The 17,169-nt window shown below is 52.6% G+C and overlaps 1 protein-coding gene across 10 annotated transcripts in view; it reads right to left on the bottom strand.

The window, feature by feature from the left end:
- Nucleotides 1-1,605: 1,605 nt before the first annotated feature.
- The window catches only part of LOC100146156 (cystathionine beta-synthase-like protein), a 41,095-nt gene continuing 25,531 nt past the window's right edge, over nt 1,606-17,169 (bottom strand). For 4 of the 10 annotated variants that reach the window (XM_023630246.2, XM_070252240.1, XM_023630248.2 and 1 more), the window contains 2 exons: nt 16,847-16,931; nt 14,317-15,089 (listed from right to left, as the gene is read on the bottom strand). In XM_023630246.2, the coding sequence (XP_023486014.2) occupies nt 14,959-15,089; nt 16,847-16,931 (216 nt within the window). In that variant the 3' untranslated portion in view covers nt 14,317-14,958. Of the gene's footprint in view, nt 4,674-12,927; nt 13,563-14,316; nt 15,090-16,846; nt 16,932-17,169 lie in introns of those variants that run through there. The other 6 variants (XM_023630247.2, XM_070252241.1, XM_070252242.1 and 3 more) reach the window with 2 other exon arrangements.

The following is a 17,169-nucleotide window of genomic DNA, read 5'->3' as shown; positions in this document are numbered from 1 at the left end:
CCCGAGAGGGGCCCCTGCCCAACCGATGAGGCCACCTGGGCCTGAAGGGGGGTGACGCTGGCGTGGGGTGGGGAGGGGCCTGCAGAGACAGCTGCCTCCTGCAAATGAGAGACCGGGAAGTGACAGTGAGGTATCCCCAGGAGCCTGCACGGCCTGGGGCTCGGCGAGGCAGTGAGAGCCAGGCTCCCGCGTGGCTCCATGCAGATGGTTGACCCTCCGCACACACACCCCGAGCTCCCTCTGCCCTGCCACCCAGGCCCAGAGGCTGCAAGGACAGACTGTGGACACTGCAGCTGGGTAGTCTGCTCCTGAGCGAAGCCCCGGGCCTGGCACATCTCATTGAGCCCAGGGTGGCCACAGGCTCACCCAACATGGCAGGTTGAAGAGAAGTATGAGCTGCCTAAAGATCAACAGAAAAAAGGCATCTCTCCCAAAATGAAGAGAAGGAGCTGAATGCATAGATGATGCCATTTATTTCAAGACGTCTGGTGAGGTCCTGCTGTGCCTGTGTGACACGGAGGCCACCCATGAATTCGAGGGAAACTGCTGCCCAAATGGAACCTGTGTCATGGGGGAGTTTGGGTATGTCACACGCCTGGAGGACTGAGGCAGAGGGAGGAGGGGCTCCCCAAGGTGGGACGATGAGCTGGGGCGGCCAAGGGGCCTTGAAAGCCACCTGATGGGCAGAGCGCTGGGGAGGGAGGGCGAGAGAGTGAAGGGACCAGGGGGACAGAGACCTGGGGAGCCGGGGCTGTGAGGGCAGGCCCCCTGGCCAGGCTCAGTGTGTGTCTGTGTCTGTTTGTATGCATGTGTGTGTGCATGATGTACATGTGTATGCGTGATGGACACGTGTATGTGTCTCTCTGTGTGGTGTGTGTGTTTGGGGGAGTGTGGCACAGTCCCTAACATCATCTTTCTCTGATATCTAAGCAAACGGTGACCTGTCAGGAAGTTTTTGTCAAACCCTCGCAGAGCCCTGTGGGAAGAGGAAATGCGGCCTTGGGGATGATCCCTGTGAGATGCGCTGTCCCCTCTGCATTGTTCCCCCCGGGGCCCACGTGAGCCTGTTCTCAGCAATTTGGCATTCCGCTGCATGCGAGCTCAGTGCCAGCCCTTCTCACACAAAGGCCGGTATTTGCTTTATCAACAGGATTCCCGTGACGTCAGCAGTTTGCCGGCGCAGTCACAAAGCCCCAGCACCCTGATTTTCCACTCCAGGGCCCAGGGCGGCTCCCCCACAAATCCGCGCTGTGTAGGCCGGCGGGCATTGCTGTGGGTCAGCAGGAATGTGCCTGGGCTAAGCCCTCGCCTGACTCTCCATCTGCATGTGGTCAGCAGGCTGATGGGACGGCCCACTGCCCACCCCACCGCAGCCCTCGGAAAGGGGCGAGGGGCCAGCCATGCTCTGCCAGCCCCTTCCGGGACAAAGTCATCAGGAGACCCCGCCGACACCCTCCCCATGCTGCCTGAGGGGCACGAGTTCAGCTGGACAGATAGAGGTAGTTCTGCTCCACTACACGCTGGGTCCCGTCAGGCCGCGGACGACGGCGACGCCCGCTTCTGCTCACCGACGCTTGGTATTTTCAGGAATTTTTGCCATGGGAGTAAAGTGCTATCTCGTTGAGTTTATTTTTATTACAACATGTTTCATACACTCTCAAAAGGAGAGAAAATGGTACAGTGAACTCCTTATACTCGTCAGCCGTGTTCCACAATTATGAAGATTTGGCCCCATTTTGCTTCATCTGTCTTTTTTCTTTCCTGAAGTATTCTAAGGCAAGGCCCAGACTTCATGTCATTTCACCCCTACACACTTCAGTACTTAAAAATGGGAACATTTCCTTATAAAGCACAAATTCTATTTCATCTTTGACGGCATTAATAGCCGTTTCTTGGCATCATCTAAAACCTAGACCCCTACCAACACTCCTGAGGGTCTCAAACGATCCTTTTACAGTTGACTTGTTCAAATCAAGATCCAAACCAAATCCGCTCGGTCCTTTGGCTGTTATGTGGATGTTTTCTTCTTAAAGCTTTTTCTGCGTTATTAAGATGATCGTGTGTGTTTTTCTCTTTTGATCTGTTCAGATGGTGAACCATATGACTTCACTGTCTAATGTTAGCCAATCTCCCATTGCTGGAATAAGCCCAGCTGACTCTTATCCTAAGCTTCCCAGAAAACCAAGCTTGAGGCAAAGTGTGGGTGTTAACACTTTGGTGGGAGGTGCGACCCCAGGGAGGCAAAAGTGAGGGGAAAAGTAAAGCGAGGAAGGGAAGGATGCAAAGAGAGCACAATGTAAAGTAACATAAAGTAATATAATGTAACGTAATAGAATACAATATGATATAATGTAACATAATATAATATACTGTAGCATAATATAACATAATGTGATATATTATAACATAATATCATATAATGTAACATCTAATATAGTATAACCCGATGCTTTGTGGAGCTGGCCACAGCCCCTCATGAGAGCACGGCTGGTACAGTGGTGCATCTCAGAACAGCAATTTAACTGCTGGTCCCTTCCTGCTTCCTGGCTCCCATTGGCCAAATCTGCTCCAAAGGGCATTCACTCCCCCACATTTCCCACCTGTCTTTCCCGGGAAGTGACTGGGGAGGCACAGCCCCTTGGGAGCCGGGCAGGTCAGCCTGAGAGCCAGAGCTGCCGCAGCTCCCACCATGCTGGGGTGGGGGACCCTGAGCCCAGCCTTGCCTCCCGGGGGGTGTTAGGAGACAGCCAGCGGGTCCCCTTTGCTCGGTTATGTTTAAGATTCTGCATCCATGCTCTGAAAGCATCTGGCCTCTAACTTTTCTTCCCTGAACTGTCCTGATCTGGTTTTGATAGCAAGGTTATGATTGCCTCATAAAATGGGGGCACTTTTTCTATTTTTCTTTTCTCTGGAAGAGTTTCTATGAAATTGAAACTATTCCTTCAATATTGGTGAAACTCACCTGTAAACATCTGGGCCTGATGTTTTCTATGGAGAGACTTATTTTCTACCAATTCAGTTTTTTTTAATGGTTATGGGACTTCCTTTTCTATTTTTTTCCTGAGTCACTTATGGCGAGTTGTAGTTTTCCCTATTTTTTTAAATTTTGTTTTGCGTTTAAGTGTTCAAATTTATCAGCCAGCAGTTTCTCATCATATACTCTGATTAATCTGCTGAGCATTGTGAGCATGCGTGGTTAGTTCTCTTTTTCATTCTTGTTAATCTTTACTTATGTCCCCTTGCCTTTTTCCTTGATTGACCTGGAGAGGTTTATCAATTTTATTAGATTTTTCAAGAATCCACTTTTGGCAATGTTCTCCCCTCTCCAGGGTATGCTGTTTTCTATTTCATTAAACTCTGCTCACATTATGTTCTTATGGATAGATAGATACATCGATAGACAGACAGACAGATACAGCATGAGATTTATGGTAAGGATTTGGCTCATGCCAAAGTCTGAAGTCTGCAGTGCAGGCCAGGAGGCTGGAAGTTCAGGTATGAGTTGGTGCTGCAGTCTCGAGTCCGAGTTCCACTGGGCAGCAGGTGAGAAACCCAGGCAGGGTTTCCATGCTGCAGTCTTGACGTAGACAGAATTCCTTCTTCTTTGAGAAACTCAGTCTTTGCTCTTAAGGCCTTTAACTGATTGGGTGAGGCCCACCCACGTTATGCAGAGTCATCAGCTCTCCTCTGAGTCCACTGACTTAAATCTTAATCTCATTGACAAAACAACTTCACAGCAGTATCTAGACTGGCCTTTGACCACACAATCAGGCACACGGCCCCGTCAAGGTGACACATGACATTAACCATCACACCTGGGGGGACTGCCTGCTGTTCTCAAAGCCATGGGGAAGGTGAGTGCTGGGGCCGAGGACAGATTTCCTCCGAGGTGACGGCTGCTAACAGATCACCACGACCCCACGACCACGTGCGAACGGTTAATGGGCTTTTCAGAGTCTGTGTCAGTCCAGAGACTCACGTGTGGTGAGAAAGAACACGGTGGCCCCTGGCGTCTGGAACGGATCTGGCCCTCATGGCCAGGCCACAAGGCTCTCCTCTTGGACATAAACAACCTCCCAGAACGCCAAGCCCAGACAGGATGCTCCAGGTCATGAGGCGATGAGGCAAAGCAGGGCCACTGGTCATGGTGTCTGAGCCCGGAAGCAGGGTCGCTGTGCACCTGCAAGACCCAGCTGCCTCCTCTCCTGCTGATGAGGGATGCTCGTTACCCAGGCAGAGTCTCACCAGGCTTCCGACAGCCTCCAATTAGTCACAAACATCGCCGCCTTCGAGCCGTCTCAGATCCCAGCCAAGCCCAAGCCCTGTGACAGGCCCTTCCTGACACCCTCTCACTGAGACGCCCCATGGTTCCCCAGGGACAATGAGTCACGGAGCCACCCTGTCCACCTACAGGTGCGTCCCCTGGTCTCCTGCGGAGGCCCTGTCAGTGGTCAGCCAGTGAAGCCAGTGGTAACGAAACACGGAGGGACCACGAGCCAAGCCCGTGCTGGGCCCTGGTGACACATGGCGAACAGTGACTCAGCCTTCATCCTCAAATCCCAGAGATAATGGGGTGCCCAGGGGACTCTGGCTCGTCTCCAGTTCCCCCTCCAGTCAGGTTCTGTCCCCATGACTCCTCCAAAGCCTCTCTCCATTTGCCAAGTGGTCTGTTTCTGAAATAATAAAACAGAATAACCGACCATCACAGGCTCTGAGCAGGGTGTATGCCGAGCCTGGCAACCACCCAGGAGCTATGACAAACTTCACCTGGGGGCCCGGAAGACACCCCCCCATCCCCCAGGGATGGCTGTGGCCAAAGCAGATTCCAATTAGCAAACCGTGTTTTGCAGCGACATCTGAGCTGTTCTTCAGGCTGCAGCTCAGCTCCTCACGCATCACCGTGCAGCAGCCCCCACCCCATGCCCCAGGTGCGCCCCTGCCTCTCTTCACAAGCCTAGCAACCGCTGCCACTCCGCTGCAGAAACTCAGAGAATCCTACTGCGGGCATTTCCGGTTCTCCTTCCCCGTGTTGTTAATTAGCTCTTTGGGTCGGCAGCATACTGCCCCCTCCAAGACGCCTGAGTCCGAATGCCCAGAGCCTGTAACTATGCGACCTTGTAGGCAAAAGGGACTTGGCAGATGCGACTAAGTTAAGCATCTTGAGATGGGTAGAGGATCCCGATTATCCAGGTGGGCCCAATATCATCACAGGGTCCTTAATGGAAAGAGGGAGGCAGGAGCATCAGAGAAGCAGATGTGAAGAGGCAAATGGAGGTTGCAGCGACGCAGGGCCGTGAGTTAAGGAAGGTGGGCAGCCTCTAGAAGCCTCTAGAAGCTGGAAAAGGTGAGCTTGTCTGCCAGAGCCTCCAGAAGGAATGCAATCCCGTAAACCCCTTGATTTGAGCCCAGTGAGACCCATTTTGGTCACCCGACCTCCCCCATAAGCAACACATTTGTGTTGTTTTAAGTCACTACGCCTGCGTAATGTGTTACAGCAGCGACAGAAAAGTGACGTTGTCCTGGATGACAGAATGTTAATTCAGACCCGGCTCCACAAGGACATGCAAAGCACAGCAACCAAACCCAAGGTGCGGATTCTGATTCAAAGAAACTTGCTATAAAGAGACATTTTGGGGACAGTTGGGGAAATCTGGACCCAGACTATTATGTGTTATTGAGAAGTTACTGCCAACTCTGTTAGGTTCGACAGTGGTGTAATGGTTCTGCATGAAACGCTCTGTGCATAGAGGGTTGTCCTGAAGCAGCTGGGGAGCGAGGGCGTGATGTCAAGATTTGGATTAAAGTACTCAGGGAGGGGGGAGCTGAGGGGCATATAGACATTTTGATGACTACTGCATGTACGTGAGGCTGCAGGGGCTTCATCACACTGTGTGCCTTTGTGGGAGTGACTTCTGGTCTCACGGGGATGGGATCACAGTACACTGAGCATTTGCAGCCACTTTGTCACCACCAGGTCATTGCATCTACCTTGCTAAGAGCCAATTGAGTCTCCACTCCTTATGTGCATATGAACGTGCCCAAGACTTGCCTTGTGAGAAACACATAGGGAGCCTCCAGTCAGGCTTATTATAAACAACATCCCGGTCACTATCTTTGCACCCACATTTCTGTGTGAGTATTTCTGTGAGTCAAACTCCCAGACGTGAAACTGCTGAATCAAGTAATCACATTTCAGTCAAGATGCAAACTACAGCTCCCTCCTACTGCTTCCTGTAAACTCATAAAAGCGGACGTAAAATGAACAAGCACAATGTTTATATTCTCTTGTTTCCCTGGAGAAATTGTACAAGTGAATTTCTCTAAATCTAGTTAGATAAGAGTGGCGTCCTTCACATGTCGAAATAGACGAGATTGTCTGCAATGCTTTTTGTGGGTTTATCTCCCCCTATTAGAAGGAAAAAAGAAAAACACCCCATGGTGGCCGGTAGCACAGAGCTGGCGCCTCCATTCTGCTTTGGCCGCTCCCTCAAGACGGATCCTGGCTGGTAGGGGGTGGCCAGGCCTTGTCTTTGACCCTCCCGTGGACACAGTTTTGGGCTATGGGAACAGACAAAGCATTCTCTCCCTGTGACTTGAGCCTCTCTCGAAAACCAAGGGGGCTGACCATGGGGGAGGGTCTTCCCTGCTCCAGGCAAACAGTGGAGCAGGTGGCCCCACAGTAGCATACCCGCACGTTAAGAGTCTGGGCAGAGAAATTCAAGGAGCACCATTGTATTCATGTCTCCATCCCCAGGAACTGGTGCACAGCAGGTATTCAATAAATCCATTCTTTGGTGAATGAAAGAATGTTTCTTTAATTCCCCTGAGTCCACATTCACCAGTAAGTATCTTCCCATAAAACGTGGACAGTGAGGAAGAGAAATTTCTGGTCCAGTGGACATGGTCAGGTGGCCACTTTGTGGCCAATCCAGGAGCACCATTCCCCTTTCCACCCATCTGCCCCCACCTCTGGCCGAGGCTCGCCCTTGGGGGCTGTTGGACCTGAGCGGCCAGCACCTGCCAGTCTAAGCAGCCAGAGGCTTCCTGAAGCCCCAGCTCACAGCATCTTCTTCTTTCTACCTTCCAAGCCCGCCAGCGCCCATCCTTCCAGAAGGAGTTACTCCCCCTCCTCCTGGGCCGTCCTCATCTTGCTGCGCCAGGCTGGTGGCACCCGAGCAGAGCTGCCCCCTTCCTTCCCTCCTGCTGGCCAGCATCAGCCTCCTTCCCATTCATGTCCCACACAGACGCCCACAGCCTCCTCCAGGCCCCTCAGCTTCTCCAAACCGTTCTGAGAACAATCTCCCTGGAGTTTCCACCAAGTTACCCTCTCTGTGTTCCCAGGTGTGGTGTTTCTCTAGAGCCCCTGTCTACACTGCCAGCTCATTCACCCCTGACAGTTCATGGAGGTCCAGTTGGGTTGATTGACCTGGGTTGATTGATGTCCCCCCAAAAAGATATTTTCATGCCCTAACCTCCAGAACCTGTGAATGTCATTTGGAAATAGGGCATTTGACATAATCAAGTTAAGATGAGGTCCTACTGGATTAGGATGGGCCCTAACCTAGTGGCTGGTGTCCTTATAAAAAGAGAGAAATTTGGACATAGAGATGCACACAGAAGTAGGAAGCCATGTGAGGATGGAGGCAGAGATCAGAGCGATGCTGCCACAAGCCAGGGAATTCCAAAGCTGGCCAGCAACCACCAGAAGCTGGAAGAGTCATGGAAGGATGCTCCCATAGGGTACTCAGAGGGAGCGTGGCCTGCCAACACCTTGAATTCAGACTTCTGGAGTCCAGAACTGTGGTAGTCGGACACGGACAGAAACATCCTCTGGGCAGTCTGGGTAGGTTTTATCTCCATTTCTGGGTCTCTGTTTCCTTGTCCATAAGACAAGAGGCTGGACCACCAGGTAGAAGGTCCCCTCCATCCCAGCGTCCCTGGTTCTGAGCAGGTCCTGCACCTTGTGGGCACAGAGCACAGTGTCACCAGCCCACCCTCGCTGGGAGGCACAGGGATGTGTGTCCTTCCCAGAGTGCGCCCACATCACAACATGGGTTAGGCAGAAAGACGCATGCAGCCTGGCCCTGCCCTGCCCCGTGAGGGTGGCAGACGCCCACGAGTGCAGTACAGCACAGATCCTGGTCCCAGCGTGGCCCAAGCATCTGGGGTGGCCTCCCAAAAGTGGCGAGGGAGGACCAGCATGCAGCGGCACGGCGAGTGCACACGGACACGCAGTCAGAGTGGGACAGCTGTGTGGTCAGTTTGGGGTGGGCCGCACACCTGTGGGGCTTGGGCTGGCACCCAGCATGTGGTGAGGGCCGAGAGTGACGGGGACTGGGACCACCAGGCAGGCAGGCCTATCTGACAGAGAGCCCTCGCTGGGGGGAGGGAGGAGCAAGCACAGCTGCCCGTTGTCATCACCGAATGCAGACCTGCGTGAGGTCAGGTGGTCCAGTCATGGCGACTGGGGCTCTCGTTTACCTGGATGGTGGGGAGTCCAGGGAAGAAGGAGTGGGAGGCCCACTCTTGTTGGGGGTTGGAGGTCAGAGAGGCAGGTTGCCGGATGTAGTGCTGACTGCGGGGGGACCCACCAAGAGGTGGCATGGTGGGTGGGGGAACTGCCCAGTGAGGGCTGAGTGAGTGCAATGAGGAGGGCTCCCTCCAAGCCCAGCCCAGGAGCCCTGCCAGCCTCACTGCGGTCCCCGCCTCTCTGCCACTCGGCCCCTCCCAACCTATCCCCAGAGGCAGCCCAGTTCCGCACCAGCATCTCCCCAGCCGGCAGCCCCCTGGCCACTCTGGGCTCCTTCAAACACCCCGAAACCTCGAAGCCCTGGACACCCGGGGAGGGAGGGTGGCCCCTGCACCTGTTTTGGCAAGCAGAGGGGGAGGGGAGTCTGCACCAGCAGTGGGGACCCCAACAGTGACCCCCACTGACAGCAGGAGGAAGAACTGGGCCCGCCCCTCCTGCAGCCTCCCCACAAGGCTGTGGCCCACGGCGGCATCCCCAGCAGGTGGCTCCTGAGCTCATCTCTGATCCCACAGCCAGGTGGGGCCGTGTGGTCAGTCCTGGTCAACGGACGAGAAGGAGGCCAGGTGTGTCCATCATCAGGGCCACTGTGAACTGAAGGTCAGGGCCACTGGATTTAGACAAATAAATATGCCATTATCTGTTTGAAAGAACTTACCCATAGCAACCCTGGGGCCCCGTTTCCATGGGAACCTAATACATGATGCCCAGAGAGAGCCAGTGGCTAAACAGGGGGTACTGGAGTGAGGTGGGATGGAAGAAGCAATCCCAAGTCAGTTTCCATCTTCCAAACCTGTTCTCTACCCAAAGTTTAAACCACAAATCCTGCATAGCATCTTTAGGAGACACCGATTTTTTCCCCCCATTCAAGAGTCCTGAATAATAAAGCAGCCGCAGAAGCTGAGCACTGGACAGAGCCTTCTTGCGGCCTAAAAGCGGGAGACTCGCGCCCTCTGGTGCCCATCGCCGGAGCAAGGCGGAGTTTCTGCTCCCAGGGCAGAGCGACGGTACTGTCGAAGCCCCAGGTGCGGTGACAGTCTGCAATCTGCAAAGTCTGTCCCTAACTATTGCCTGATAAACACCCACCCCCCTCACACCATCGCCCACGGGATTTGCTGCACCTGAAACCAGCGGCCAAGCGGAAGTGATGAAAGACACAGGGTCATCAAATCACAAAGCCACCTTCCAATTGATGCAGCAATTCCACCCGAAGAAATGCATCTACAAATACATGGGCACATGTGTGGAGTGGCCCCACACGAGCTTACTCTGTGCGCTGTTTGTGACAGCAAAAAACGGACATTAGCTGAAGGCGCCTCGGTAGAGGGCAGGTGTACTAAATTCTGCTGCGTGAAATATTCTGCAACGGTCTAAAACAACGAGGAAACTTGCACACCCGTGTTCATAGCAGCATTAGTCACAAATCCAAAAGGTGGAAACAACCCAAGTGTCCATCGACAGAAGAAGGGACAAAGCATGGTATGGTCTGTTCAAAACCTCGGGAGTTCCCCGGGTGGAATCGGCAAGCAGCCTGCACACGGAGGGCGAGGGAAGACGAAGCAGGACGCGACCACCCCAGCTTGGTAGGCGGCGGGTTCCATAAGGAATCGTACTGAGGCTTTCTTGGGTGGCCTCAAGATGAGGAGGTCTGTGCACCCGCCCGCCAGTCTTAAGAGCGTATAGCGAGGCCTTAACTGGGTTCAGTCATGCATACCGTCCAGATGACCTCAACAACACCTTACTCTCCCACGGCTGTGTCCTTGAAATGGCTTCTAGTGCAGAATGGTGGGTAGAATGAACTTTCCAAGGACAAGGGAGGGGGTGAGGAGCCTTGATAGCCCAGGGCCAGCTCTAGGGGTCAACCGGCAGTCACGTGCTCTGGATGACCTCCCCCAACAGGTCTAGCCACGCAGTGGAATACTACTCAGCCTTAAAAAGGAAGGGCATTCTGACACCTGCCACAACGCAGAAGAACCTTGAGGACATTATGCTGAGATAAGCCCGTCACAAACGGACAGACACTCTAAAATTCCTCTTGTATGGGTCCCTAATGTAGTGAAATTCAGAGACAGAAAGCAGAACGGTGGGTGCCAGGGGCTGGGGTGGGGGTGTTACTGTTTGATGCCGACAGAGTTTCAGTTTGGGAAGATGGAACATTCTGGAGATGGATGGTGGTGATGTTTGTACAACAATGTGAATGTACCCGACACCACAGAACCACACACTTAACAATGGTTAAAATGGTGCATTTTGTTATTTATATTTTATAATAAAAAAAATGAGCAAATTTTTTATCTTGTGATATGGAAATATCTCTAAGTTAATACCAAAAAACTGGGTAGAGAACTGTGTGTGTTACATGCTAACATTTATGTCAAAACAGAGGAAATACACACGCAGTTACTGCATAGACGATCTCTAGGACCAGCAGGAAACCAGTGACGTGACTGCTCTTGGCAGGGCTGTGGGAGCGGCACAGAGCCAGCAGGGGGGTCTGGCTTTCTAGTTTTGAACCGTGAGAATACGTTGTCCTCACACAAAGTCATTAATTAAAGTAAAAATGCAAAGAATAAAGACATAGGGGGCACCGTGGAAGTTGTGTGTAAGTGTGTGTGTGTGTGTTGACCGCCTTTACACTGTGGGAAATAAAGGTGTCCTGGGGCAGGGGCCAGCGTGCAGACCTGAAGCCTCCTTTCAGGTTTAGCCACGTGGTCTGGTCAATGGCACCTGCTTATAAAGGGAAACACACACTTGGGTTTCCTCTGTTGAGACCAGGTTAATGGATGCGCTCGAGAGTGATCATGTGATCAGAGTGATCATGTGTCATTGCATCAGAAGGCAGACCAGGACCCATCCAGGTCTCTTCGCCCTGCATCCCACCCCCCTCAAGACCCGGCTGTGCTTCTGGGCCACCAGGGAGATGGAACCCTGCCTTCCTCCTCCACATCACTGGAGAGTGAAATTTTATGGCTTTCCTCACACCGTGCCAGGGCGGTTAGATTCCGTGTCACAAAGTCACAGAATTAGGGTCTGAGAAGGGACCTTAGGAATCAACCAGTCCAGCCCCATTTTCTAGACACACAGACCAAGGCCCACTGGAGGAAGTGACACAGAGCCACTGACTCCCAGCCCTTTAGTAAACCCTGTCACTCAGGCCAAAAACCTCTCCCTTGATTACCCACACCCTCCACGGCCAACCTGCCAACAAGAGCCGGCACCCCCACCTCCCAGCGCCTCCTGAATCTGTCTACGCTCCACCTTCTTGCCCTCACCCTGGTCCGAGCCGTGTCACCCCCATCAGCTCCCTCACCAGTACCCCGCTGCTGCCCACCCCCAACCCTCCAAGCTCTACTTTTTTAAAAGACAGCCTTATTGAGATATAATTCACCTACCATAAAGTTCACTTTTTTCAAGTGTACAAACAAAAGGTTTTAAAAGTATTCAGAATCGTACATCATCACTGTCAAATTCCAGACCATTTTCTTCACCCCAAAGAGAAATCCTATATCCATGAGCAGTCACTCCTTGCTCCCCTCTCCCCCCGCCCCCCAAGCCCTAGGCAACCACTCCTCTACTTCCTGTCTCTGTGGATTTACCTATTCTGGACATTTCATATAAATGGAATAGTACAATATGTGGTCCTTTGCATCTGGGTTATTTCACTTAGCCTATTGTTTTCAAGATTCATCCATGGTGTAGCATGTAACAGAATCTCCTTCCTTTCCATAGCTGAATACCAGTCCACTGTATTAGAGCACATTTTGTTTGTCTACTCTTTCAGTGACGGACTTTGGTTTGTTTCCACCTTTTGGCTATTGTGAATGATGCTGCTGTGAACATTTGTGTAAAGTTTGTGTGAGACTGGGTGTCATTCTAAAATCAATAGGTGCCAACGACATACTCTGAGACTTTTACAAACATGAGTCAGGTCTCACTTCTCTTCTCTCAGGTTCAAACTCCCCAGTGGCACCTGTTTATTTTAGAATGATATCCAATGTGGGTGTCCCAGCCCACCTGACCTGGCAGGGACAGGAGCAGCTCCCCACACTCAGCCAGCCTCAGCTTGCCCGCTCCCCCCCCCCCCCCCCAACGCTCATTCCCCCTCTCGACCTCTGCACTCACCATCTCCTCCACCTGGATTGTTCATTCCCAACTCTTTCCATCTGTGAGGTCTCAGCTCAAATATCATGACCCCAAGTGGCCTTCCCTGCTCATCCTAGCTGCTGAGGCCCTCCTCCCACGCCCACCTGCCCTCCAAGTGTTCATTCATTCTCTTCGCAGCTCTTAGCACAGTCTGATGGTAGCCAAGAACATACAATGGAGAAAGGAAAGTCTCTTCAATAAATGGTGTTGGGAAAACTGGACAGCCACAAGCAAAAGAATGAAAGTAGACCATTACCTTTTGCCACATGCAAAAATTAACTCAAAATGGATTAAAGACTTGAACGTAAGACCTGAAACCATAAAACTCCTGGAAGAAAATATAGGCAGTGCGCTCTTCAACACTGGTCTTAGCAGCATATTTTCAAACAATATGTTTACACAGGCAAGAGAAACAAGAAAAAATAAACAAATGGGACACATCAGAATAAGGAAACTAGGAACAAAATAAAAAGACAACCCACCAACTGGGAGAAAAATATTTGCAAATTATATGTCCAACAAAAGTTAATTTCCAAAATAGACAAAGAACTCATATAATTCAACAACAACAAAATGACTCCAATCAAAAAGTGGGCAGAGGATATGAACGAATATTTTTTGAAAGAAGATATACAGGTGGCCAACAGGCACATGAAAAGATGTTCAGCATCACTAATTATTAGGTAAATGCAAATCAAAACTACAATGAGACAGGCCAGCCCCGTGGCCGAGTGGTTAAGTTCGCGTGCTCTGCTTTGGAAGCCCAGGGGTTCGCTGGTTTGGATCCTGGGCATGGACCTAGCACCGCTCATCAGTCCATGCTGAGGCGGCGTCCCACAGAGCACAACCATAAAGGATCTACAACCAGAATATACAACGATGTCCTGGGGGGCTTTGGGGAGAAGAAGAAGAAAAAAGGAAATTAGCAACAGATGTTAGCTCAGGTGCCAATCTTTAAAAAAAAAACAAATTACATTGCGATATCACCTCACATCCATCAGAATAGCTGTAATTAACAAGACAAGAAATAACAAGTGTTGGAGAGGATGTGGAGAGAAGGAAATCCTCTTACAATGCTGGTGGGAATGCAAACTGGTGCAGCCACTCTGGAAAACAGTATGGACATTTCTCAAAAAATTAAAATAGAACTACCACACAATCCAGCTATCCCACTACTGGGCATTTATCCAAAGAGCATGAAATCAATAACTCAAAAGGATTTATGCACCCCTATGTTCACTGCAGCACTATTTACAATAGCCAAGATGTGGAAGCAACCCAAGGGCCCAGTGACTGATGAATGGATAAAGAAGATGTGGTGTATATATACAATGGAATACTACTCAGCCATAAAAAACTAAACAAATGTGCCATCTGCAACAACATGGATGGACTTTGAGGACATATGTTAAGCAAAACAAATCAGACAGAGAAAGACAAACACCGTATGATTTCACTCACATGTGGAAGATAAACTCGCACATGGACAAAGAGAACAGATTAGTGGTGACCAGAGGGGAAGGGGGTGGAGAGGGTGAAAGGGGTGCAGGGGCACATGTGTAGGTGAGAGCTAAAAAGTAGACTATTGGCGGCAAATATATATATAATAACGTACACCCGAAATTACACAATGTTACAAGCCAATATGACCTCAACACAATACTTTTTAATACAATGTGTCTCACTCCACTTGGCTAGCTTTTTTTAAATGGGAGGACCGTTTGCTGGTTGTATATCTGAGGACCTCTGATGTGCTGAAAGGAAACAAGGAAATTCCAGGGCATGTGCCGTGGGCTTCTCTGTGGGTGGGCCTGGCAGGGCGGGATCGAATCATTGTGGCTGAGAGCTGACGAGTCGGCTGTAAATGGCTTAGGGAAGATGCTCAGTGGTTTAAAGACTTTTTAGAGATAAAACCATAAGGAAAACAGAGGGCTCGCATCCTCCCCGTCTCATCCACGCTGCCCATTCCCTGCCCGGGTTTTGTCCACCTGGCTGAGTTCTCTTTTAATGAGATTTCCTTGTTGAAACATTGTAAGAGAAAGTTAAAGAAAAGCACGTTTGATCTAACAAACCATAAATACATTCATTCAGGTAGCCAGATGTTACTAAAGGGAGACTAACACTTGAGCTGGCCCCGGCTACTCGATACCTGTCACGCTAGAGCGATGCCCAGCGCCAGGTGGGGAGAAATCGCACATCTGTTTGTTTAGTGTTGACGAAAAGCAAGAGAGCCTGGACCCTGAGCCGACAGTGGGTGGGTGTCAGGGCTGGGCCGCTGCCCCCGCAGCTCAGGGTTCCAGGGCACTTCCTGACTTGGTCTTCTCGTCCCGCTCCCGGGCAGCCACGAAATTTAGCAGGTCAATGGAAGTGACCACCCCGAACACTGCCTGCCTCTTACTGGACTTCCCGTTGCTGTGGTCTGAGGAGGGAACAGGGGCAGGTTTAGAGGCGCCCGTGTATGGAGCTGATGGAGTCCCCCCACCCACCTCCACTGCCAGAGGCTGAGCCCAGACTGCTGCCTGGGGGCCCGGCCCAGGCAGGGAGGGCTCCCGAGTCCCGGCCTGAGCCTGCCCGAGTGTGGCACCCAGGGCAGCCAAGGATGAATGCCGCCCTCTCCTGACTCGAGCTGTCTGGGCAGAGCCACCCAGAGCAGCCTCCTGCCTCTCTGAGCCACACCCACCAGCAGACGCCCGCCGAGGCCTCATCGATTCCAAACCGCGTACGGCTCTTCCTCGGTGCCCAGGGCTCGAGTCTAGGCAGGAAGCTCCAGCCCTGCCCACATCCGTGACCTGCATCAGCTCCCATCTCTGGCCTAGGATTCTGACTCCACCCACGCCTGGTTCTCAGGCTCAAAACGAATGCCGGCCCCCGGGCCCCACCCCATGCAGCCCATGGGCAGAGAGGGTCGGGGGATGGTTAATTTTATGTGTCGACCTGACTGGGCCACGGAGGGCCCAGATACTTGGTCAGACGTATTCTGGGTGTCTTTGCACGAGATCCACATTGATCGGGTAGACTGAGTAAAGAGGCCAACCCCCCACCAGTGTGTGGGGGGGCCACATGCAATCAGGTGAAGGCCCCAATGGAACAAAAAGGCCGACCCTCCCCGAGCAGAGGGAACTTTTCCTGCTTTGGACTCGAACCGAAGCACTGGTACTTCCTCAGCTCGAGCTGCCCACTCAGCCTGCAGACCGTGGCACTTGCCAGCCTAATCCTGGAAGCCAGGTCCCTACCATGGGTCTCTTTCTCTGGATACACACATCGCATCAGTTCTGTTTCTCGGGAGAGCCCTGACGCATAGTTGTCAGGAAGCACCCAGAGGGCCAGAGCGAGTGGGAAATGCGGGGTCGCATCCCATTCCGTCCGACCCCCTTTGCCAGCACCTCCGGGGCCATCTGTCCCTCATGCCTTTGGGGGCAGAGGTTGCACAGGTGGGGATGGGGGTAGGCTGGGCATCCCACCGGCCTACTCAGAGCATTTCGGGAAAAACAAGGGGACACAGAAGAGACCAGCCACCCGCACTTCAGGGACTTTCGGGCAGGGGGCGGCTGTGGAGAAGCCCGGGCAGGCCACTTCCTTGCTGCTCGTCCCCGCGGGGAGGGCCATGTGCAGCAGCCCCGGAACCTGGCCCTGCCAACCCCTCGGGAGACCCGTCCAGAGCCTGGGTGGGCAGACTTTCTGCAGAGGGCCGTGCAGTCTCAGGACCACTCGGCTCTGCCAACATGGTGGGCAAGCAGCCTGGACAGCGAAATCAAGCACGGCTGTGTCCCAGGAGACTTGATTTCTGGACTGTGAGACGAGAACCTGTCATTTTTCTTGGAGATGTTCAAATACAAGTAAATGCGAGACAAAGAGGAAGAACCCTCCCACCCAGGCTGGGGGTCCTGGGACACTGGAGGCATGCCCTCCTGTGCTCTCGGGGGCTACATTCTGACTGCAGCCATGCAAAAGGGACGGGTGGTGGGGTGTACATACCCGCAGCCCCCCCAACTCCTGACCAGCCCTGGCCCCGCGCTGTGGAGCCAAGGACCAGGGAGGGGCTGGATGCGGGCTGCCCCAGGACCCTCCCAGTTCTCCTGATTCCTACGAGCCTCGTCCTTCCCAGAACCAGGACAGCACCCCTGGCCTACAGAGGGGCGCTGAGGAGGCCGCTGTCCACCCCCTGGTCCCACTTACACTGGATCTGCTCGTGGACCACCAGGGCGAAGTGGTCCACCTCCAGGATGTGCGAGAGCTTGCCCAGCGTATCAGTCAGGACAATCTGGAAGAGAAGCCGTGGTCAGCGCTCACCAGGGGAGCCCAGCCAGGCAACAGGAGAGGGTGGGCATTGTTCCAGAAGGTTCTCTTGCTGATTTAGAAACTGAACACAAGCCTACAAGTCACCACCAACTGACCCAGAGGCCCTGATCCTTCCACTGGGTCTGGTGGGGATACGTGTGGCCATCCCCTTGGGAAAGGCTGCCAGACCCCTTCCTCCCCCAACATCCCAGCGCCCAGCC

Source organism: Equus caballus, chromosome 26 (genome assembly GCF_041296265.1).
Source record: "Equus caballus isolate H_3958 breed thoroughbred chromosome 26, TB-T2T, whole genome shotgun sequence".
NCBI lineage: Eukaryota > Metazoa > Chordata > Mammalia > Perissodactyla > Equidae > Equus > Equus caballus.
This window is presented reverse-complemented; position numbering and strand designations above follow the sequence as displayed.